Genomic DNA, 16,868 nt, shown 5'->3' with positions numbered 1-16,868 from the left:
GTGCCTGGCTCTAAAACTGAACCCTCATTCATTCCACCCTTTCATGTGGTTTCTTAGGATTGATGTAAGAATGGTACCACACACAAAAGAGATAGTTAGGCCAGTGTCTATACAAGCAGGGATGCCTTTGGAATTTGGTCTTCATGAATTCTGGGATGAACTGTTCTGATCTTCCCCTCCCAGACGAATGGGCAGGTTTGTATATCCACTCAATTATGTGCTTCTCAGAACGTTGAGAACTGGTCTTGGGCTCACAGAACAATTAAAAAAATGTTAAATGTGCATATTTGGAGAGGAAATACATTTAGAAGAAAAGTGTTAAGAGAAAATATGTTTTAAGTACTGATTTAAATGTGGATTTTATTTTATTTTTTAAAAAAATGCAGATTAATGCAGAAAGCACAGATACCAAATATCTTGATCCATTTTTGGATTCAGGTCTGATTTTGGGATCAAACCAGCCTTGGTTTGAAGGAGCGTCTCCACCCCCATCATTCTGCCCGGACACTGAGATCCAGCGCCGAGGGCCTTCTGGAGGTTCCCTCGCTACGAGAAGCCAAGTTACAGGGAAACAGGCAGAGGGCCTTCTCGGTAGTGGCACCCACCCTGTGGAATGCCCTCCCACCAGAGTTCAAAGAGAACAACAATCACCAGACCTTTAGAAGGCATCTTAAGGCAGCCCTGTTTAGGGAAGCTTTTAATGTTTGATGGATTTCTGTATTTTAATATTTTGTTGGAAGCCGCCCAGAGTGGCTGGGGGAACCTGGCCAGATGGGTGGGATATAAATAATAAATTATTTATTTATTTATTTATTTATTTATTTATTTATTTATTTATTATTATTATTATTATTGGTTGTCCTGCTGGACTGCCTTTATAGGGGGAGGGCTGGTAGAGTGTGACCATCTGAATCAGGTGAGGCCATGAAAGCCCAGGACCAGCGTTTGGGGTTGATGATGGACTGAATGAGAACCAATAAACCGAAGCTGGATCCCAGTAAGTGGGAGGGGGATAAATCAGAAAAATCATTCTTCCCCACAATCAGTACCTGACTTTGCCTTCCTAAACAAAAGCCTTATCAATAATAATAATAATAATAATAATAATAATAATAATAATAATAATTTATTTATTTATACCCCACCCATCTGGCTGGGTTTCCCCAGCCACTCTGGGCGGCTTACAACAGAAAAATGAAATAAAATAATTAAACATTAAAAGCCTCCCTAAACAGGGCTGCCTTCAGATCAAAACACCAGTTTATATTCTGCTCTAATATAAACTATCATGGATTGTTCACAAGTGCATTTTTATAGGGAAAACATACATTCTGCTTTCCCATGAATCTAAAAAGTCACTTTTGGAGAACCGATGGTGCTAATTTGAAAGGCTCTAATGGGCACTTAGCGATAATCCATATATCCATTCCTCTAGTTTCGCTATTTTAATTCTTGTTACCCTTCACCCTCGCTATTTCTTTTTACAGATGCGAGCATTTCATTTCTTAATCCTCAGATGGTAATGGGTTTTATATTTAGTTTTCCATGCTGCTACCTCTGCAGGGTGGGTATTTGCTAGAACAGCATAAATGGGGTGTGTGTGTGTGAAACATGATCTGCTCACGGCAGAGATGCAGTTTGAGTTAGGAAGACTTGTAGCTCAGCAGCAGAGCATTTGCTATGCATGCAGAAGGTCCCATCTTCAATATCTGGCATCTCCAGGTTAGGCAAGGAAAGACCCATGCCTGTAATTCTGGAGAACCATTGTCAGTCAGCATATAACTAGATGGACGGATAAGGTAACTTCCTGTGTTCCAAGTTCCCCCTTTGGATTCTAGTGGCCTCAGGCCCTATGATTAAAATGAACAGGGTATGCTGGAAGGAAAATTAATGGTGTGGGGAGGCTAATAAAGTCCATATGTAATGGGAGCCTCTGAAGCTCTGTACAATTTAATAGACAACACTGTCGTGTTACACATCAGCGGTAATTTTTAAAGAGGCCTTTGGGTCTGTGCATAAAGAAAAGAAAATCAAGGAAAAGATTGTGAAAGAACTATTATGTGTGAGAGGTTTAAGGCTTGGGTTGTTTCAGAGAAGGGATGGAAAGAGGCAAAGGCGCCCATCCTGTTCAGTCCTGTTTCTTTTCCTCCACAGATTGACTTCCACTAAAACCCACATTATTCATCTTGCTATCTGCTGAAACTAACACGATTATTCTCAATGCATTTCAAAGGAAGGGGAGCATCGAAAACAAGGCAGGGGGGGGGGGGAAACCCAACACAATTATTTATATAATGTTTGCAGGCTAAAAACAACCACGACAATAGTTGAATACTGCTCAAATTTGCTTGTGTGATTTCCATTCCTGACCCCACACAGGCCTGCAAATTGCAGCAATATATGCTCCCATTTCTGACATAGTTTCCAAAACATCCCTAAAGGTAAAGGTAAAGGGACCCCCTGACCATTAGGTCCAGTCGTGACAGACTCTGGGGTTGCGGCGCTCATCTCGTGTTATTGGCCGAGGGAGCCGGTGTATAGCTTCCAGGTCATGTGGCCAGCCTGACAAAGCCGCTTCTTGCGAACCAGAGCAGCGCACGGAAACGCCATTTACCTTCCTGCTATAGCGGTACCAATTTATCTACTTGCACTTTGATGTGCTTTCGAAGTGCTAGGTTGGCAGGAGCTGGGACCGAGCAACGGGAACTCACCCTGTCGCAGGGATTCGAACCACCGGCCTTCTGATCGGGAAGCCCTAGGCTCAGTGGTTTAACCCACAGCGCCACCTGCGTCCCCCCAAAAACATCCCTATTTCGAAGTTATAATATGTAAGGAGCAAGCTTTTGGAGCTCACAGAAACAGGGAGACAGAAGCAAGAGCAACTACAAGCAACATCAGGGAGATGAGAAAGAGAATATTGCATGATATCGGGTAGAAATCAGAAACCAATTCCTGTTCAGATGAGGAAGGGCTTGGCAGGTCACTTCTAGCTCATGAGTCTGGTTGAGGGCAGACTTGAGGTTGGTGAAGCAGTGCCCTGTTTGTTACACTCATGGACTAGCTTTCACTGCTCCCTGGGACAATCTTTTGGGGAGCCAACAGCAGATGGGGAGAAAAGCGCTGTAGATTAACTAACACAGAAAAAGATTGCCCTGCTTCAATTTTAACTTTAGCCACGTCCAGATTACTAGTCCAGCGCCAAGGGGCTTCTGGCGATTCCTTCACTGCGAGAAGTGAGGTTACAGGGAACCAGGCAGAGGGCCTTCTTGGTAGTGGCACCTGCTCCCATCAGATGTCAAGGAAATAAGCAACTATCTTACTTTTAAAAGACATCTGAAGGCAGCCCTGTTTAGGGAAATTTTTTAATGTTTAATGCTGTATTGTGTTCTTAATATTCAGTTGGGAGCTGTCCAGAGTGGCTGGGGAAACCCAGCCAGATGGGCAGGGTATAAATAATAAATTATTATTATATTACTAGTCTCAATCCTTTGCAGGTCTACTCAGAAGCATGTCTCACTGGGTTTATTGGGGTAACTCTCAAATAAGTATGCTGGGGATTAAAAAGAAATGCAAAAGATCAGCACAGCTGCTGTCTTGGAAAGCAGTTAAAAACCATTTCTTACTTTGGTGTACTAAATACACAAAAACAGGATCCAGAGAGGCAAGAAACTGAAGCAAGGGAGAAATGAATGAGCCACTTTGGAAGGTGTCAGGGGCCACATAAAATGAGGCTGGGGCCACAGGTTTCTCATACTGAGCAGGGAACCTTTTTCAACTTGAGGGTCACATTGCTTCTGGAGTTGCAAACCAATGGTGGCCAAAGACACACCAATCACCACCCTCCAAGCAAGCATCACAATTCAACAACAAATTACAGCAAGGCAAAATCACTAGAAGAGGGTGCAGTTTTGAAGGTCAGGTAGAGAGGACTGGAGGTGTGTGTGTGGGGTTACGTTCAGCCCCCAGACCTGAGGTTCTTAACCCCTGGGCTAGAGCAGCATTTCTCAACCGCTGTTCCGCGGCACACTAGTGTGCCGCGAGACGCTGGCTGGTGTGCCGCGATGTGCGGCGACGAGAAGGGCGATTTGCATTGTCACGTGCCTGGCGGCCACCAATGTGAAACGCTAACCCGCCGGAAAGCAATACTTCTCCTCCTCTTTCCCAAAGCTCAGTGCAAACGACTGGAGGTTGCTCCGCCTCCCCTGCCTCCTTCGCCCGTCCTTCGCCATGGCTGCGCGGCGGACGCTGGGCTTTGCGGTCCGGAATTACTTGCAAGCAGCAGCCAAGGTAACCTTTCGCCTTTGAGCCGCCCCGCAGCTCCCCTGGAAGTGCGCGCGCCCTTGTAATCCGGGGGCAGGCAGAGCCTTGCCTGGACTGTACCACTTCGGGCCGCGGGAGAGGAGAATTGGGGGTCTGAAGGCTTCTCCCCTCCCATGGGGCGGCGGGAGGGAGATTAATTTCCTCCTTCCTACTTAATAGGGGGCCTATACGTATTCAAATAAAATAAAATGCCTAGGGGGAAAATAGCAAGACAGGGAGATAGCTGGCTGAACTATTGTAATATTTTTTTTGGGGGGGGGAGGTAAAGCTATTCATAAAAAAAATATTCATAATGTATATAAAACAGAACAGTTATGACAGCTGATGGAAATTAAACGATGAAAAACAAAACTATAAAATAGGCACGAAGTACAGTTGCACATGGGTTAAATTACAGTCATAATTATATAGTCAATATAGGGCGGCACAGTTAAATTTTTTAACTTTTTTAATGGTGGTGTGCCTCGTGATTTTTTTCATGGAACAAGTGTGCCGTGGCCCAAAAAAGGTTGAGAAACACTGGGCTAGAGGATCAAATCCAGCAAGGCCGTATTTACAGACTTAAAAAACTTCCATCTCCAATAAGCTCTAGCAAGGAGACCAAAGGAAAACAGATATGTCAGGCAGGAGTTGCTGAAGCTCCGCTTTATATATAAGAAATTCAATTGAAAAGGATCAACAAAAGCAGCTTTGCGGGGGAAGTGAAAACTGCTGTTTAAGAGAAATCCTTCTTCTTTAAGTCTCAGCACACACATACACATTCTGCTTCCAGAGCACAGCTTCTTTACCTGGACAAACAATGGCAGATTTGGGCATTTGAGGAGGGAAAATTATTCCTTGCTCTCCCCCCCCCCCCTAATCCCCAGCATCTTTGTTGGTGCCAGCAACACTTTCAGATTCTGCTGACACCAAGGAATTGGCTTTTTTTTGAGGCAATCTGCGCACTTCATAAGCCACACACACACATTCACCTACCACAAAAGTCCGAATTCCCAGCAGCGTTGTGAAGTACGCAACAAGACGTTTGAATAGCGCTGCACTTTGCCAGCGTTGCTTTAATCTTCCCCCATTCAATTATAAAATAGGTCAGGGCCAAAATGCAGAGACAGGCTTCAGAGGCAGCCCTTGTATGCCTGGTGGCAGATTTCCTACCCACCCCACCACCCCCGCACCCCACCAGATGCAGAGCCTATCATCATAAGAGCACAAATTGGTACAGGCTAAGCACAGCAGCTACACTTCAGAGGGACAGATGGTCCTTGTGTTCCGGGCGCCCTCATAACAAATAGGAAATATGCAGCAGCTCTGATGATGGATGCAAGGCCACCATAGCAAGTGTTGGGCTTCTAGGGACAGAGGTGCACCAAAAATCCAGGTCTCCAGGTCCCCAAGCCCCTTTTGCCCTGAGCACAAATAGCCACAACCACTGAATCGTTCAACCGGCAGGATGATGTGTTGCACACGATTCCACCACTAAATACAACCTGGCAATTCCATTTGGAGGGCCCAGTTGGGAACAGTCTGAGGCCTCACCCTTCACCTTGTGGCCAGCTGGATCCTTGAGCACTTCCCAACACCTTTGGCCAGCTAGGCTTTGGCTCAGGTGGAACGCCAGTCAGGCCTTCTCTGCACCACATTTCCCCTTCCTGCTCTGAACTCTGAAGCCTCGCTGACAGCTTCTGTCTCTCCATGTCATGGGACCTTCCTGAAGATCTTGCATGACTTTGCAGCCCCAGATGCCAGAGCAGGAAAAAGGAGTATGAGGAGCAGAAGCAGGCTGGAAGGCAGGCAGCCAGGAGGGCAGGGGAGAGATCCTTCCCCTTGCGATTCTGGATTTTACAAGCATCCCAGTTGCTGGAGCAACTCCTGCTTTTCAGAGGTGGAAAGCTCCTGCTTTTCAGAGGTGGAAAGCCCAATCATTGTTAGTGTGGTTCATTCCCTCAACAGTTCTCCAAGTTCTGACAAATCGGGAACCTGAAAACCTCATCTTGACACTTGGTGCTATGCAAAAAAAATGATGGTAATTCTAGAAACTAACCATCTCCGGGGGGGGGGGGGGGTCACTGTTAAGCCTGGAGAATGAAGGTCGCACCTTCTGTGGCCATTGTGTGACTCGCATGCCAGTAACATACAAGAAGCATGAAAGTGAGGACATCTGGTGGTAGGAATGATGAAGAAAAACAGGTCTGCAGTCATCAAAAGAACCCAACAGGAAAAGGAGCTGTCTGTTCAGTGTTTATATTGCAGTTTATGCCCCCCCCCCCTGTGCCTGCACTCTGCCTTGTAGAGATGCAGCTGTGAATGGAGTGCCCTTACCTTGAACATCTGCTTGACTTTCTGCCTTGGTAGGTTGACGTTCAACTTATGCATCAGCTGGAGCACCTCGTTGATGCTCAGGCTGCCATCACCATTTTTGTCCGCTTCGTCAAAGGTTTGCTTCAACCACATTTAGCAGGAGTCAAGGAAAAGAGAAGAGACAACTCTGCCATGGCAAGCAAAGGGGAGAAGATGAAGAATGGAATGAAGGCTGATTGCCTGGGACTACAGAAATAAAGGGATTCAAAAACCACAAGGCACTTAAATAAGGAAGAAACAAAATCGTGGAAAGCCATCTGATCAATCCTAGGCCCTTTTGCTCTTGTCTGTGTCCTGAATTTGCTGCTGCTGCTATTTATGATGATGATGACATTCCTTAATCACATTATAAAATATAGGCAGATAAAACCGAATGAAGAAGCAGTGTGTGCAATACAGAATTCCTAAAATGCTCCTCCAACAATACAATGAGCTGTGACCAATGTTAGTCCCACAAAGAATAGACTCTTTGAAATTAACAGAAATGGCTAACTTAGGTCCATTTGTGTCAATGGGTCTACTGTGATCAGGACTTAGTTGGCAGTGACCTGATGTCACTCTCTGCTCACCTGCGCTGTTGGCAGTGACGGGAATGTTGAAAGGAAGAATCATCTTTCCCTTGCTTTGCCCTTTTCTCCTCTGGGTGATGGTGTGGATTGGGCCCAAAGAGGAAAAGCAAATAGGTAGGGGAAACAGAAGTGAGGGTGTTGGGGGGGGGGGCTGCTGAAGAACTTGTGTTCAAGGTGCCCATCAAAACTGCATGGCCCCCCTGCCCTCCACTGAAGGATACTGATCTCTAGTCCTCTGGCGCTTTGACAGGCTGTCTTCATCGCTAATCCCAGCCATCAAATACTTCAGGCCAGTGATCCACGTCCGAGCTTCTCCTGCGCTGGATGACACCAAGTCAAGAGACTCCATGTGGTCTCCATAGTAGATACTGAAGCAGCAGTTGGGGTCAAAGCTGCCGTCCGCATAGCGCTGGAAGATCTCCGACTGTTTTCCTTCACAGACCTCCTGGATCGAATCGATGGAGACTGGGGGGGAAAATAAAATATGGCAAGGAGGTGAGGAGGTGGGCTTGGCAATCATGCAAAAGGTTGGTATATATATATATATATATATATATATATATATATATATATATATATATTACTTCCAGTAGCACCTTAGAGACCAACTAAGTTTGTCATAGGTATGAGCTTTCGTGTGCATGCACACTTCTTCAGATACACTGAAACAGTCGTCAACAGGTTTACCACTCCTATCAGCCAATCACCCATTCCCACCACCCTTCTGAGTAATACCCCTCCCCACTCTCTGACTATACATAAGGGTCTGGTGACTTCTGTTTCAGTGTATCTGAAGAAGTGTGCATGCACACGAAAGCTCATACCTATGACAAACTTAGTTGGTCTCTAAGGTGCTACTGGAAGGATTTTTTTTATTTTTTGTTTCAACTACGTCAGACCAACACGGCTACCTACCTGTAATTGGTTTATATACTTATGCGTTTGTGGCCAGCATGACAAAGCTGCTTCTGGTGAACCAGAGCAGCACACGGAAACGCCGTTTACCTTCCCGCCGGAGCGGTCCCTATTTATCTACTTGCACTTTGATGTGCTTTCGAACTGCTAGGTGGGAGGGAGCTGGGACCGAGCAACGGGCGCTCACCCCATTGCAGGGATTCGAACCGCCGACCTTCTGATCAGCAAGCCCTAGACTCTGTGCTTTAACCCACAGCGCCACCTGGGTTCATAAATGTGTTTGCCTTGTACATTTATGAACATATACACACACACACACACACACACACACACACATATATATATATATATGACTGTAGAATTCCTATAACAAAATGCTTTCACAGAAATGAGTCACGTGAGTGGAGTGCAACGCACACTTACTTTTGGCTTTCTCGTTCTTTCGCGAGGGCCTCCAGCGGATGCATGACTTGTGCTCGTCCAGGTAGTAGAAGCGAACAAGACCTTTGGAACTGCCTCGGAGTTTGATCATCTGAGTACCGGCTTGCATGGAACTCATACATTTTTCCACTATACAAAGAGAGAAAGAAATAATGACAATTAATTAATTAATTGATTTGAATTTCTATTCCTAGGATCACAGGACAGTTTGCAGTATAAAAACACACCAAAAACACATAAGTTAACAAAATAAAAAAATTCCTTCAGTAGCACCTTAAAGACCAACTAAGTTTATATTTTGGTATGAGCTTTCGTGTGCATGCACACTTCTTCAGATACCTTTCCATTTCATGCGGCTCAATGTGGTGCCTTCCATAGTTCTAGTTACAGGTAGGTAACCGTGTTGGTCTGAGTCGAAGCAAAATAAAAAAATTCCTTCAGTAGCACCTTAAAGACCAACTAAGTTTATATTTTGGTATGAGCTTTCGTGTGCATGCACACTTCTTGCTCATACCAAAATATAAAGTTAGTTGGTCTTTAAGGTGCTACTGAAGGAATTTTTTTATTTTGCTTCGACTCAGACCAACACGGCTACCTACCTGTAACATAAGATAACACTTACACTACAACAACCCAGTCTTCCAGTTGTTGTTGCTTTAAAAAGAATGCATTGCCAAAATGCATTGAAGGCAATACGATGTTTATGGGTGATCGTGGTTAAGGGGAGGAGGAGGAGGTAGCTGCAAAAAAAAAGTGTAGAAATCTGGTCCTACAAACCACCCCATGGACCACATGAATTAGGCACACTGGGGCAAATTGCTTTAGAACTTTTTTTTTTTTTTTAGTACAGAAGGGAGAGCATTAAAAATTAACAGCAACGTGGTTCAATAGCACACTGGATCCTGGCGGCATCTCAGTGTGAGACAGCCAGCTGTTGAATAGAATACCAGACTAGGTAGATGGAACTGCATATTAAGTGCCGGAACAAGAACCACTCAAAATTAGTTCTGCCTATGGCTTTAAATGTGGTAGGACAAAGACTGGCAAATGCGCAAAAGATGAACACTAGAAGTATCAACCACCCAAAGGTGTTTTTATCCACGTTTGGTGGAAATGTAACCTACTCTTGGGAAGAAAAGCAATTTGGTGATTTACCAGTGCATTAGTCTATACCAGGCACCCCCAAACTACGGCCCTCCAGATGTTTTGGCCTACAACTCCCATGATCCCTAGCTAACAGGACTAGTGGTCAGGGAAGATGGGAATTGTAGTCCAAAACATCTGGAGGGCCGAAGTTTGGGGATGCCTGGTCTATACTGTAGCTTGTCTTATGATCCATTAAGGATGCAATTGAGCAGCCTATACAAATACAGCAAATAAAATTGTGAGAGGGCTGCACAGTGCCCCAAACAAGGAGTGTCCCACCACTAATTTGTTCATCTTTCAACATACCTCGCTTTCATTGTACTTATAGCCTGTTCCATACCTTTGATGCCCCATCTGCATGCATTAGTTTTTCTTGTCCAATAAGATGATAACAATTTGCATGCTTGGATTTGCATGACATTCCCATTCACTTACTGGAAGATAGATAGGAAACTGCCTTGTAACCATTCAGACCACTGGTCCATCTTGCTCTGCACTGCTTATACTGGTTGGTGGCAGCTCTCCAGGGTTTTAGACCAGGGTCTCCAAAACTTGAGTCTCCAGCTGTTTTGGACTACAACTCCCATCATCCCTAGCTAGCAGGACCAGTGGTCAGGGATAATGGGAACTGTAGTTCTAAAAATAGCTGGAGACCTAAGTTTGGGAAACACCACTTTAGATCATGAACTGGTATCTGAAGAGGCTGGGGATTGAACCTGAAACCTTCTGCGTGCAAGCTCTATGGCAGAGCTATAGCTCCTCCTCCATTGTATATATCATTTGTCAAATGTGAACTAATGTAGTAGGTAGGTAGTAATTTTATTTTTTCGCTCTAAGCTGCACTGATGCAGAAAGAACCTTCAGAGCCGAGACACAAATTTAGCTTATAATTCTCTGGCTACCAGCACAAATAAAGAAACAGGCAAGGGGCAGAGTTTTCTACTTAAGTCCTCCATCCAAGGTCAACACTGAGACTACGAAGAAGGGAGTTGACAGGCCCCCGGCTGAATTGATCGATGGGGCAGTGCACCATTTCCACTGCCTCCAACACATAGAGGGTAGTGGGACCACAATCATGCTCTTCCCACATCACACGAGCCTTTTAGTGCCCAAGCAAGGCTTCTGTTCCTTGGGGGCATTACCAGTTACTATGGAATTACCGGTAGCTGCAAAGACACCAACTGCAAAGAACGGGTCCAGCTCTAATCCTCCACATTTGAGATTTGGGGCTTGGCATTAATGGCTAAACTGCTTGAATACATGACTGACAGTACGCTAGAAAACTATGCAGTTAAGGTTCCCCTCCTCCCTGAAGGTTTGAACTTCTCACTGTCAGGAGTCATTGTTATAAGGTGGGTATTGATTCAGATAACACTTTCCCACCGTTATTAATGCTTTGCGCACGGAATAAAAAGAGGGCAAAGATACCTTAACAGTTTCCAGATTGCATGATTGAGCAATGCCACAAGTCACTCATTCCAAAGTACCCATTACTGCTTTTTGGTAATTTGCTCACACTGTAAGCCCATTAGAAGTTCCTCTACTTTCCTTTCTTATTACTGACATCATCACACAATAGCCATGATTCCCAGAGTCAGGGTTGAGATGCAGACAGCTGTCAGAGGTAAGGTGGGAGTTAATTCAGGGAGTCAGAACACTGATTCATCCAGCTCAGTAGTATCTGCACCAACTCGCAACAGTTCTGCAGGGTTTCAGGCAGTGGGTCTTCTCAACCCTACCTAGGGCTGGGAATAGAAGCTAGGGGTCTAGGGCTTTCTGCATGCAAAGCAGATGACCTACCATTAAGCTACAGACCTACCATGGACTGGTTGAATGCAGAGGGATGGTCGGAGGAACAAGCTGGGGAACCCTCAAAGGAAGAAGGCTGAGCCCGGGGAGTGGTGGTGGGATGGTGATGAGTGGTCAGAGAGAGAAGAGGGAGAAGACTGGGAAGAGGAGTTGTCAAAAGCTGAAGGGGTAACAGGGCTTAGTGAGCTGGGAGAGTCGGTGGCCAGGATAAGTCCAGAATCAGAGGCAGAAGCTGAAGCAGAGAAGGGAAGCCAACAGGCAGAGATGAGTCAGGCTGGCGAAGAGTCACAGGTGTCTTCCCATCCTGCTGCGACAAGCTCCCCTCCCCGCTTGTCTCCCAGAACCAGAAGAGAGCTGAAAGGGTGGAGCAACAGCAGGCTGCATGCAGGCACAGTCTCCGATTGCTTGGGAAAAGCCCTGGGGAGGCAGGGACTTTCAGTATTGGGGTAAGCCCTACCAGGGATGAGATGCTGTGCTCATTAGCCTTGACACTCAGCCAAGTCTGTGAATATCATGTTTTTGCTAATAAATAGTTAAATCCAACTTTGAACGCTGTGATTTACTGCTCTTTGACAAGACCTTTCCCAAACAGGTTAGAAGCACACTTGAGCCAAACAGATCTTCTGGTCGAACCAGGTCCCTACCAGGACTCCAGGAGGGCCCAATGGCTTCTGGCTTGTGTATCAACCCTGCCTCTCTATGGAAGGGATGTGGCTCACTGGTTCCTGGTTCGCCTCGGACAGCTGCCCACAGCCCAGCGCTACCTGGCCCCAGCTCATAATACGCTTTTAGTCAATGCCACATTTTAAAATGAAAGTGAATTGGCCCATTGAAAAGGACATGGCATGCTTCTAACATGCCAGTGCTCCAGATGAGGCTTGGCAAAGATAAAAGCCACCTGTGGTCAATAAAGAACTCTTTTGCTATTGATCCTTAGCTTGACCTCCTGGCATCTCCATCAGCCTCATGGTGCAAGAATAGAAGAATGAAAGCAAAGAAAGGCCAGAAGAATAGCAAAATGCAGCCATGCTGGTGGTGTTCACAAAAAGCATTACAGGAGCATTCATCCAAGGTGTACAGGATACTGATTTCTTAAAGGCTTATTAGCTACTTGTGTCCCGGAACACAAAACGAAACACTGTTAAAGCAACAGTCCTCAGAAACATCTTATTGATAGAACTTGCTAACCCACTGGACCAACAGCTCACCCCAGGGATCAAATCAGAGATGCTACAAAGATCTACAATTTTGGCTCCTGAAGCAAGAGCTATGTATCAACTGACATAGAGCTATGCCGTGCTTGCTATTGTGGAGGTACTAATTCATTTCACTCCCTTGTCCATTTGCTGAAATCAGTTCATCTGGAGGCTAAATCATACTTTTCTAGGGAGAATTGTTTGTTTGTTTGTTTACAGTGGGGGTTTTTACCCCCACTCTTCAAAAAAAATGGAGAGAGAGTTCTTAAAATGTTACAATCAACAGTAATATAATAGGATGATATTGTTTGCTGGATCAAAGCAACAGCAAATACTGGTTGCATTTGCAGGATTGATTTCCATTCTGAACACGAGATGGGTAAGTGAACATCAGCAATTTCTGCTCCCGTTTCTGTTTCCGTTTCTCCAACATCCCTGCCTGTGACTCTATTGTAAATTACAGTAAATGATAAAAACATCATAGGATACTGATTTATCTTTACACCAAATCCTGACCTTTATTTTGTTAGTATTATATTTTAGCTGTTACAAGGGAACATTGAAATGTTTCATTTATTAGCCACTAATATGTCACATTGTTTCTAATTTACATTGTTAAATTTGATAAAAACAGTTAATGGAAGGGGAAAGATATTCACAGCTATTAAGCTGACCAACTTGGGTCAAACTCCTCTCCTGCCCCCCCCCCCCCCGGTGGTGACTAGAACGCAGCTGAGTTGGCTTTATTTCTCAATATTGGGAGCTTAAACAACACTGAGAAACTGGTTGCTTTTCACTGGAAGAATAAGGCACGCATTGCAGAAGGGACTGTCTGTCAGTGCCTGGTACTGTCCACCCAACACCTGTCCTTGGCCAAGACGAGACACAAAACACACACACACACATAGCGTCGTCACTGCTGCAGGCTGTTTACAAAAACTGCATTTTCCCTTTGAGCAACCCCTATACCAGAAGGAAGGTGGCAGACTCTGCATAGCCCCCAAGCCTGCATATCATGCTTTCTCCTCTCTGTGCCACAGTGAACTGGTTTACGCATGCAGGATCGCCATGCAACAGTGATGCATGTTGCCCACCCACCGGGGCAGAAAACAAGGGAGACCAACAACAGGTGGCGCCAGAGTCAATGACAGGCAGAGCCAACATTCTAGTTTTGCCCCAACTGCCTCCTCCCTGCTGAGTTCTACAATGGCCAACACTGAGACTAAGAGGGAGGGAGATGATAGGCAATGCTGCTGCCTGGAGCGGTTGTAAGAAGGTAGGCAGGTGGGGGCTGGCTGAGGGCAGGCCGAGATGAGTGGAGCACTGTCCCACCTGCAAATGACTGCAGGACCAGAACAAAGCCCTGTTTCCACTGTGGCTAACCCAGCACCCCCAAGAAGCCCACAATACACTGCAAATTCCTCTTGGCATTCTCCTGCAACTAGTATTCAGTGGGCAGGTTCCATAAAGCCATTGAGAGATGACTCCTTCTCCATTAACAGGGCTTGGAAAGCCACTAAACCTGTGGCAGCGATTCCCGAGCACACTTCTTTTTAATAAAGGGGAACTGACATATTCAGCATTGAATGGAGGACAGAGTCATCGGGAGTCTACACACAACATGAACTGGCCCCTATGAAGGAAAGGTTTCCTTGCACTTGCAGAAATCACCGCTTTCGTGCAATGATTTATTTAGCACTTACGAGCCGCGTATTATATTCCCAATGTTCCTCCACGGAGTGCGCAGTGAAAATTTGAGCCAAGATCTGAAGCCTCTACACCTGGCAAGACTGTAAGCCGCCCGAAAGCCCTGCACAGTATGAGCAGCACAATATACCCAGATGAGCCAGTTTGCATCAAGTCTGGGCTGGGATCTGAAACCATTATTCCCACCACCCAGTTCAACACAAAACATTAAACTACTGCAAGGACTTTTGACAATTAAAAAAGCATAAGAATCCTGTCCTTACATGGTCACTTTGCTTGTAGGTCGCAGCTGCTGGAGATCCACAGTCCACTAACACAGACACCCTTGTCGAATGATAACAAAATTTTGGAATGCTCTCCACAGCAAGGATAGAAATATAGCAAGTTTCCTTTTACCAAGTCAGACGTTGGTCCCTCGAGCTCATCTTGGCTGTGAGTCCTGGATAGACCTGCTCCCTGACTTGCAGGCTTTTTCCCACCTGGCCTCTGAGGGCGGGGCCCTGACTGACTCCAACTACAAAGGCTGAGGCTGATGAAGAGGCCAGAGACCATCCCAGCTAAAGACCCACCCTGCAGGAAATTCTGAGCTGCATCCTTCGCAGCTGGAGAAGAAGGAGAGGACAGAGGGTGAAGAAAGAGCTGAGTGGAGGGAGACCCTTTTACCATCCTCTGGGCCCCTCCCCTCAGGAAACTCAACAAACCTGCTGCACCTGGAAATGGGTGTGGAGAGTGCAGAATGGGACACAGCTGTGGGCAGCCTGAGGAAGTACCATCCACCTTGGACCTGCCCATAAAAAGCAAGACCAGAGCAGGAGACTAGGGCAACGCCCACTGTTTCCAGGAACTTTTATTGTTGTGAAACTTTTGTGGATGAGCTGTCAGTTTGTGTGGGTCCTGGGTGAGAACCCAGAGGCTGAGAGGGAGGGTTTGTCAGGAGGAAAACGAATTGATAGCGATTCATATATAGTCGTACCCTGGATCCCAAACGCCTTGCGAGTCGAACGTTTGGCTTCCAAATGCCGCAAACCCAGAAGTGATTGTTCCGTTTTGCAAACATTCTGTGGAACCCGAACGTCCGACTCTGCTTCTGCAGGAGCTTCCTGCAGCCAAACGGAAGCCGCGCCTTGGTTTCCGAATGTTTTGGAAGTTGAATGGACTTCCAGAATGGATTCCGTTCAACTTCCGAGGTACCACTGTACAGGCCCCCCCCTGATTTGCAAGGGGTTGCATTCTGGGTAATCGTGTGTGATGCCCCACCCCTTTCTTCCCCCTTTTCAGGCCACTCCCAGGTTGCTGGGATGCACGCTTGAGTGGCCGTGCACATATTGGACACATGTAAATTGGTTGTAGTCTGTATATCAGTAGCTTTGTATTAATGTAACATTTTTATATGTAATGATATCTTTGTAACATTTTAAGTTGCCTGTTGCTGCTTCTGTTTTCTGTATGCCACTTAAGAGAAATTAAATAATCTAATGTGTGCAGCTCTCCATGATGTCAGGGAGGAGTCTCTCCTGGACCCACCTGGGAGAAGTAGAGCTGGAAAAATGGGTGGGCGGGGGTCAAATTTAAAAAAAACCTCCAATGTAAATTTTCCTGCATAGAATAGGGCTTGGCATTTTTATTTAAATGGTATGATTCCTCCCTCCCCCCCCCCCGGCTGTTTGTGTGGTGACACTGCTATGGCCAACCCAACTTCATTCAGGGTCAAAGTAGACATGTCCACAGGGATGGGGAATATGTGATCCTCCAGCTGTTGCTGGACTATGGTTCCCTTCACCCTGACTACTACTAGTCATGCTAGCTGGGGCTGATGGGAGCTGGAACTGAACAACATCTGGAGGGCCACAGATTTTCCACCCCAGCATTACCCTAAATGGGTGATTAGCAACTGCACCTGGTTTATTTTAATCTAAACACTAAGCATGGCAGGAGAGGACCTTTTCTTTGGGACCACAGTAGTTGGGAAGAGGAGGTCTTGCTCTCTCCTCCATAGCTGTGATCCCAACAAATATCTCCCTCCCCTCTGCACCATGTTGCAATTGGTTGCCGGGGGGGGGGGGAGAACCTCTGTTCACGTCCATCCCTAAATCATGTATTTAAAAAATCACATTGCAATGAAGTTTGTAGGATCCTTTACTTTGGTCTGGGACTATACAACAAAAAGCAAAATAGCTTTTGTACCAGAGGCGCAGTTAACATTCTGCAAACTGAGGCTGGGGGGTGAGCACTTGTGGAAATGCGCACTGGAAATTAACCAGGAAAACTGGACAATGTTTGGCAAGATATTTTTCTATGGTATAGATGCCAAACTAGCTGAACTATAGGTCAAATGTTCTAAGCAGTAATGTTCTTGAAACATCATCTCTAACAACTGACTTTTATTATTATTATTATTATTATTATTATT

General features: G+C 45.7%; 1 protein-coding gene across 3 annotated transcripts in view; it reads right to left on the bottom strand.

Moving 5' to 3' along the window:
* Nucleotides 1-16,868, bottom strand: part of PLCH2 (phospholipase C eta 2) — a 320,826-nt gene that overhangs the window by 105,639 nt on the left and 198,319 nt on the right. For all 3 annotated transcript variants that reach the window (XM_088671661.1, XM_088671662.1, XM_088671663.1), the window contains 3 exons: nucleotides 8,583-8,729; nucleotides 7,466-7,709; nucleotides 6,637-6,766 (listed from right to left, as the gene is read on the bottom strand). In XM_088671661.1, the coding sequence (XP_088527787.1) occupies nucleotides 6,637-6,766; nucleotides 7,466-7,709; nucleotides 8,583-8,729 (521 nt within the window). The remainder of the gene's footprint in view (nucleotides 1-6,636; nucleotides 6,767-7,465; nucleotides 7,710-8,582; nucleotides 8,730-16,868) is intronic.

Source organism: Zootoca vivipara, chromosome 6 (genome assembly GCF_965207765.1).
Source record: "Zootoca vivipara chromosome 6, rZooViv2.hap1.1, whole genome shotgun sequence".
Classification (NCBI taxonomy): Eukaryota; Metazoa; Chordata; class Lepidosauria; order Squamata; family Lacertidae; genus Zootoca; species Zootoca vivipara.
This window is presented reverse-complemented; position numbering and strand designations above follow the sequence as displayed.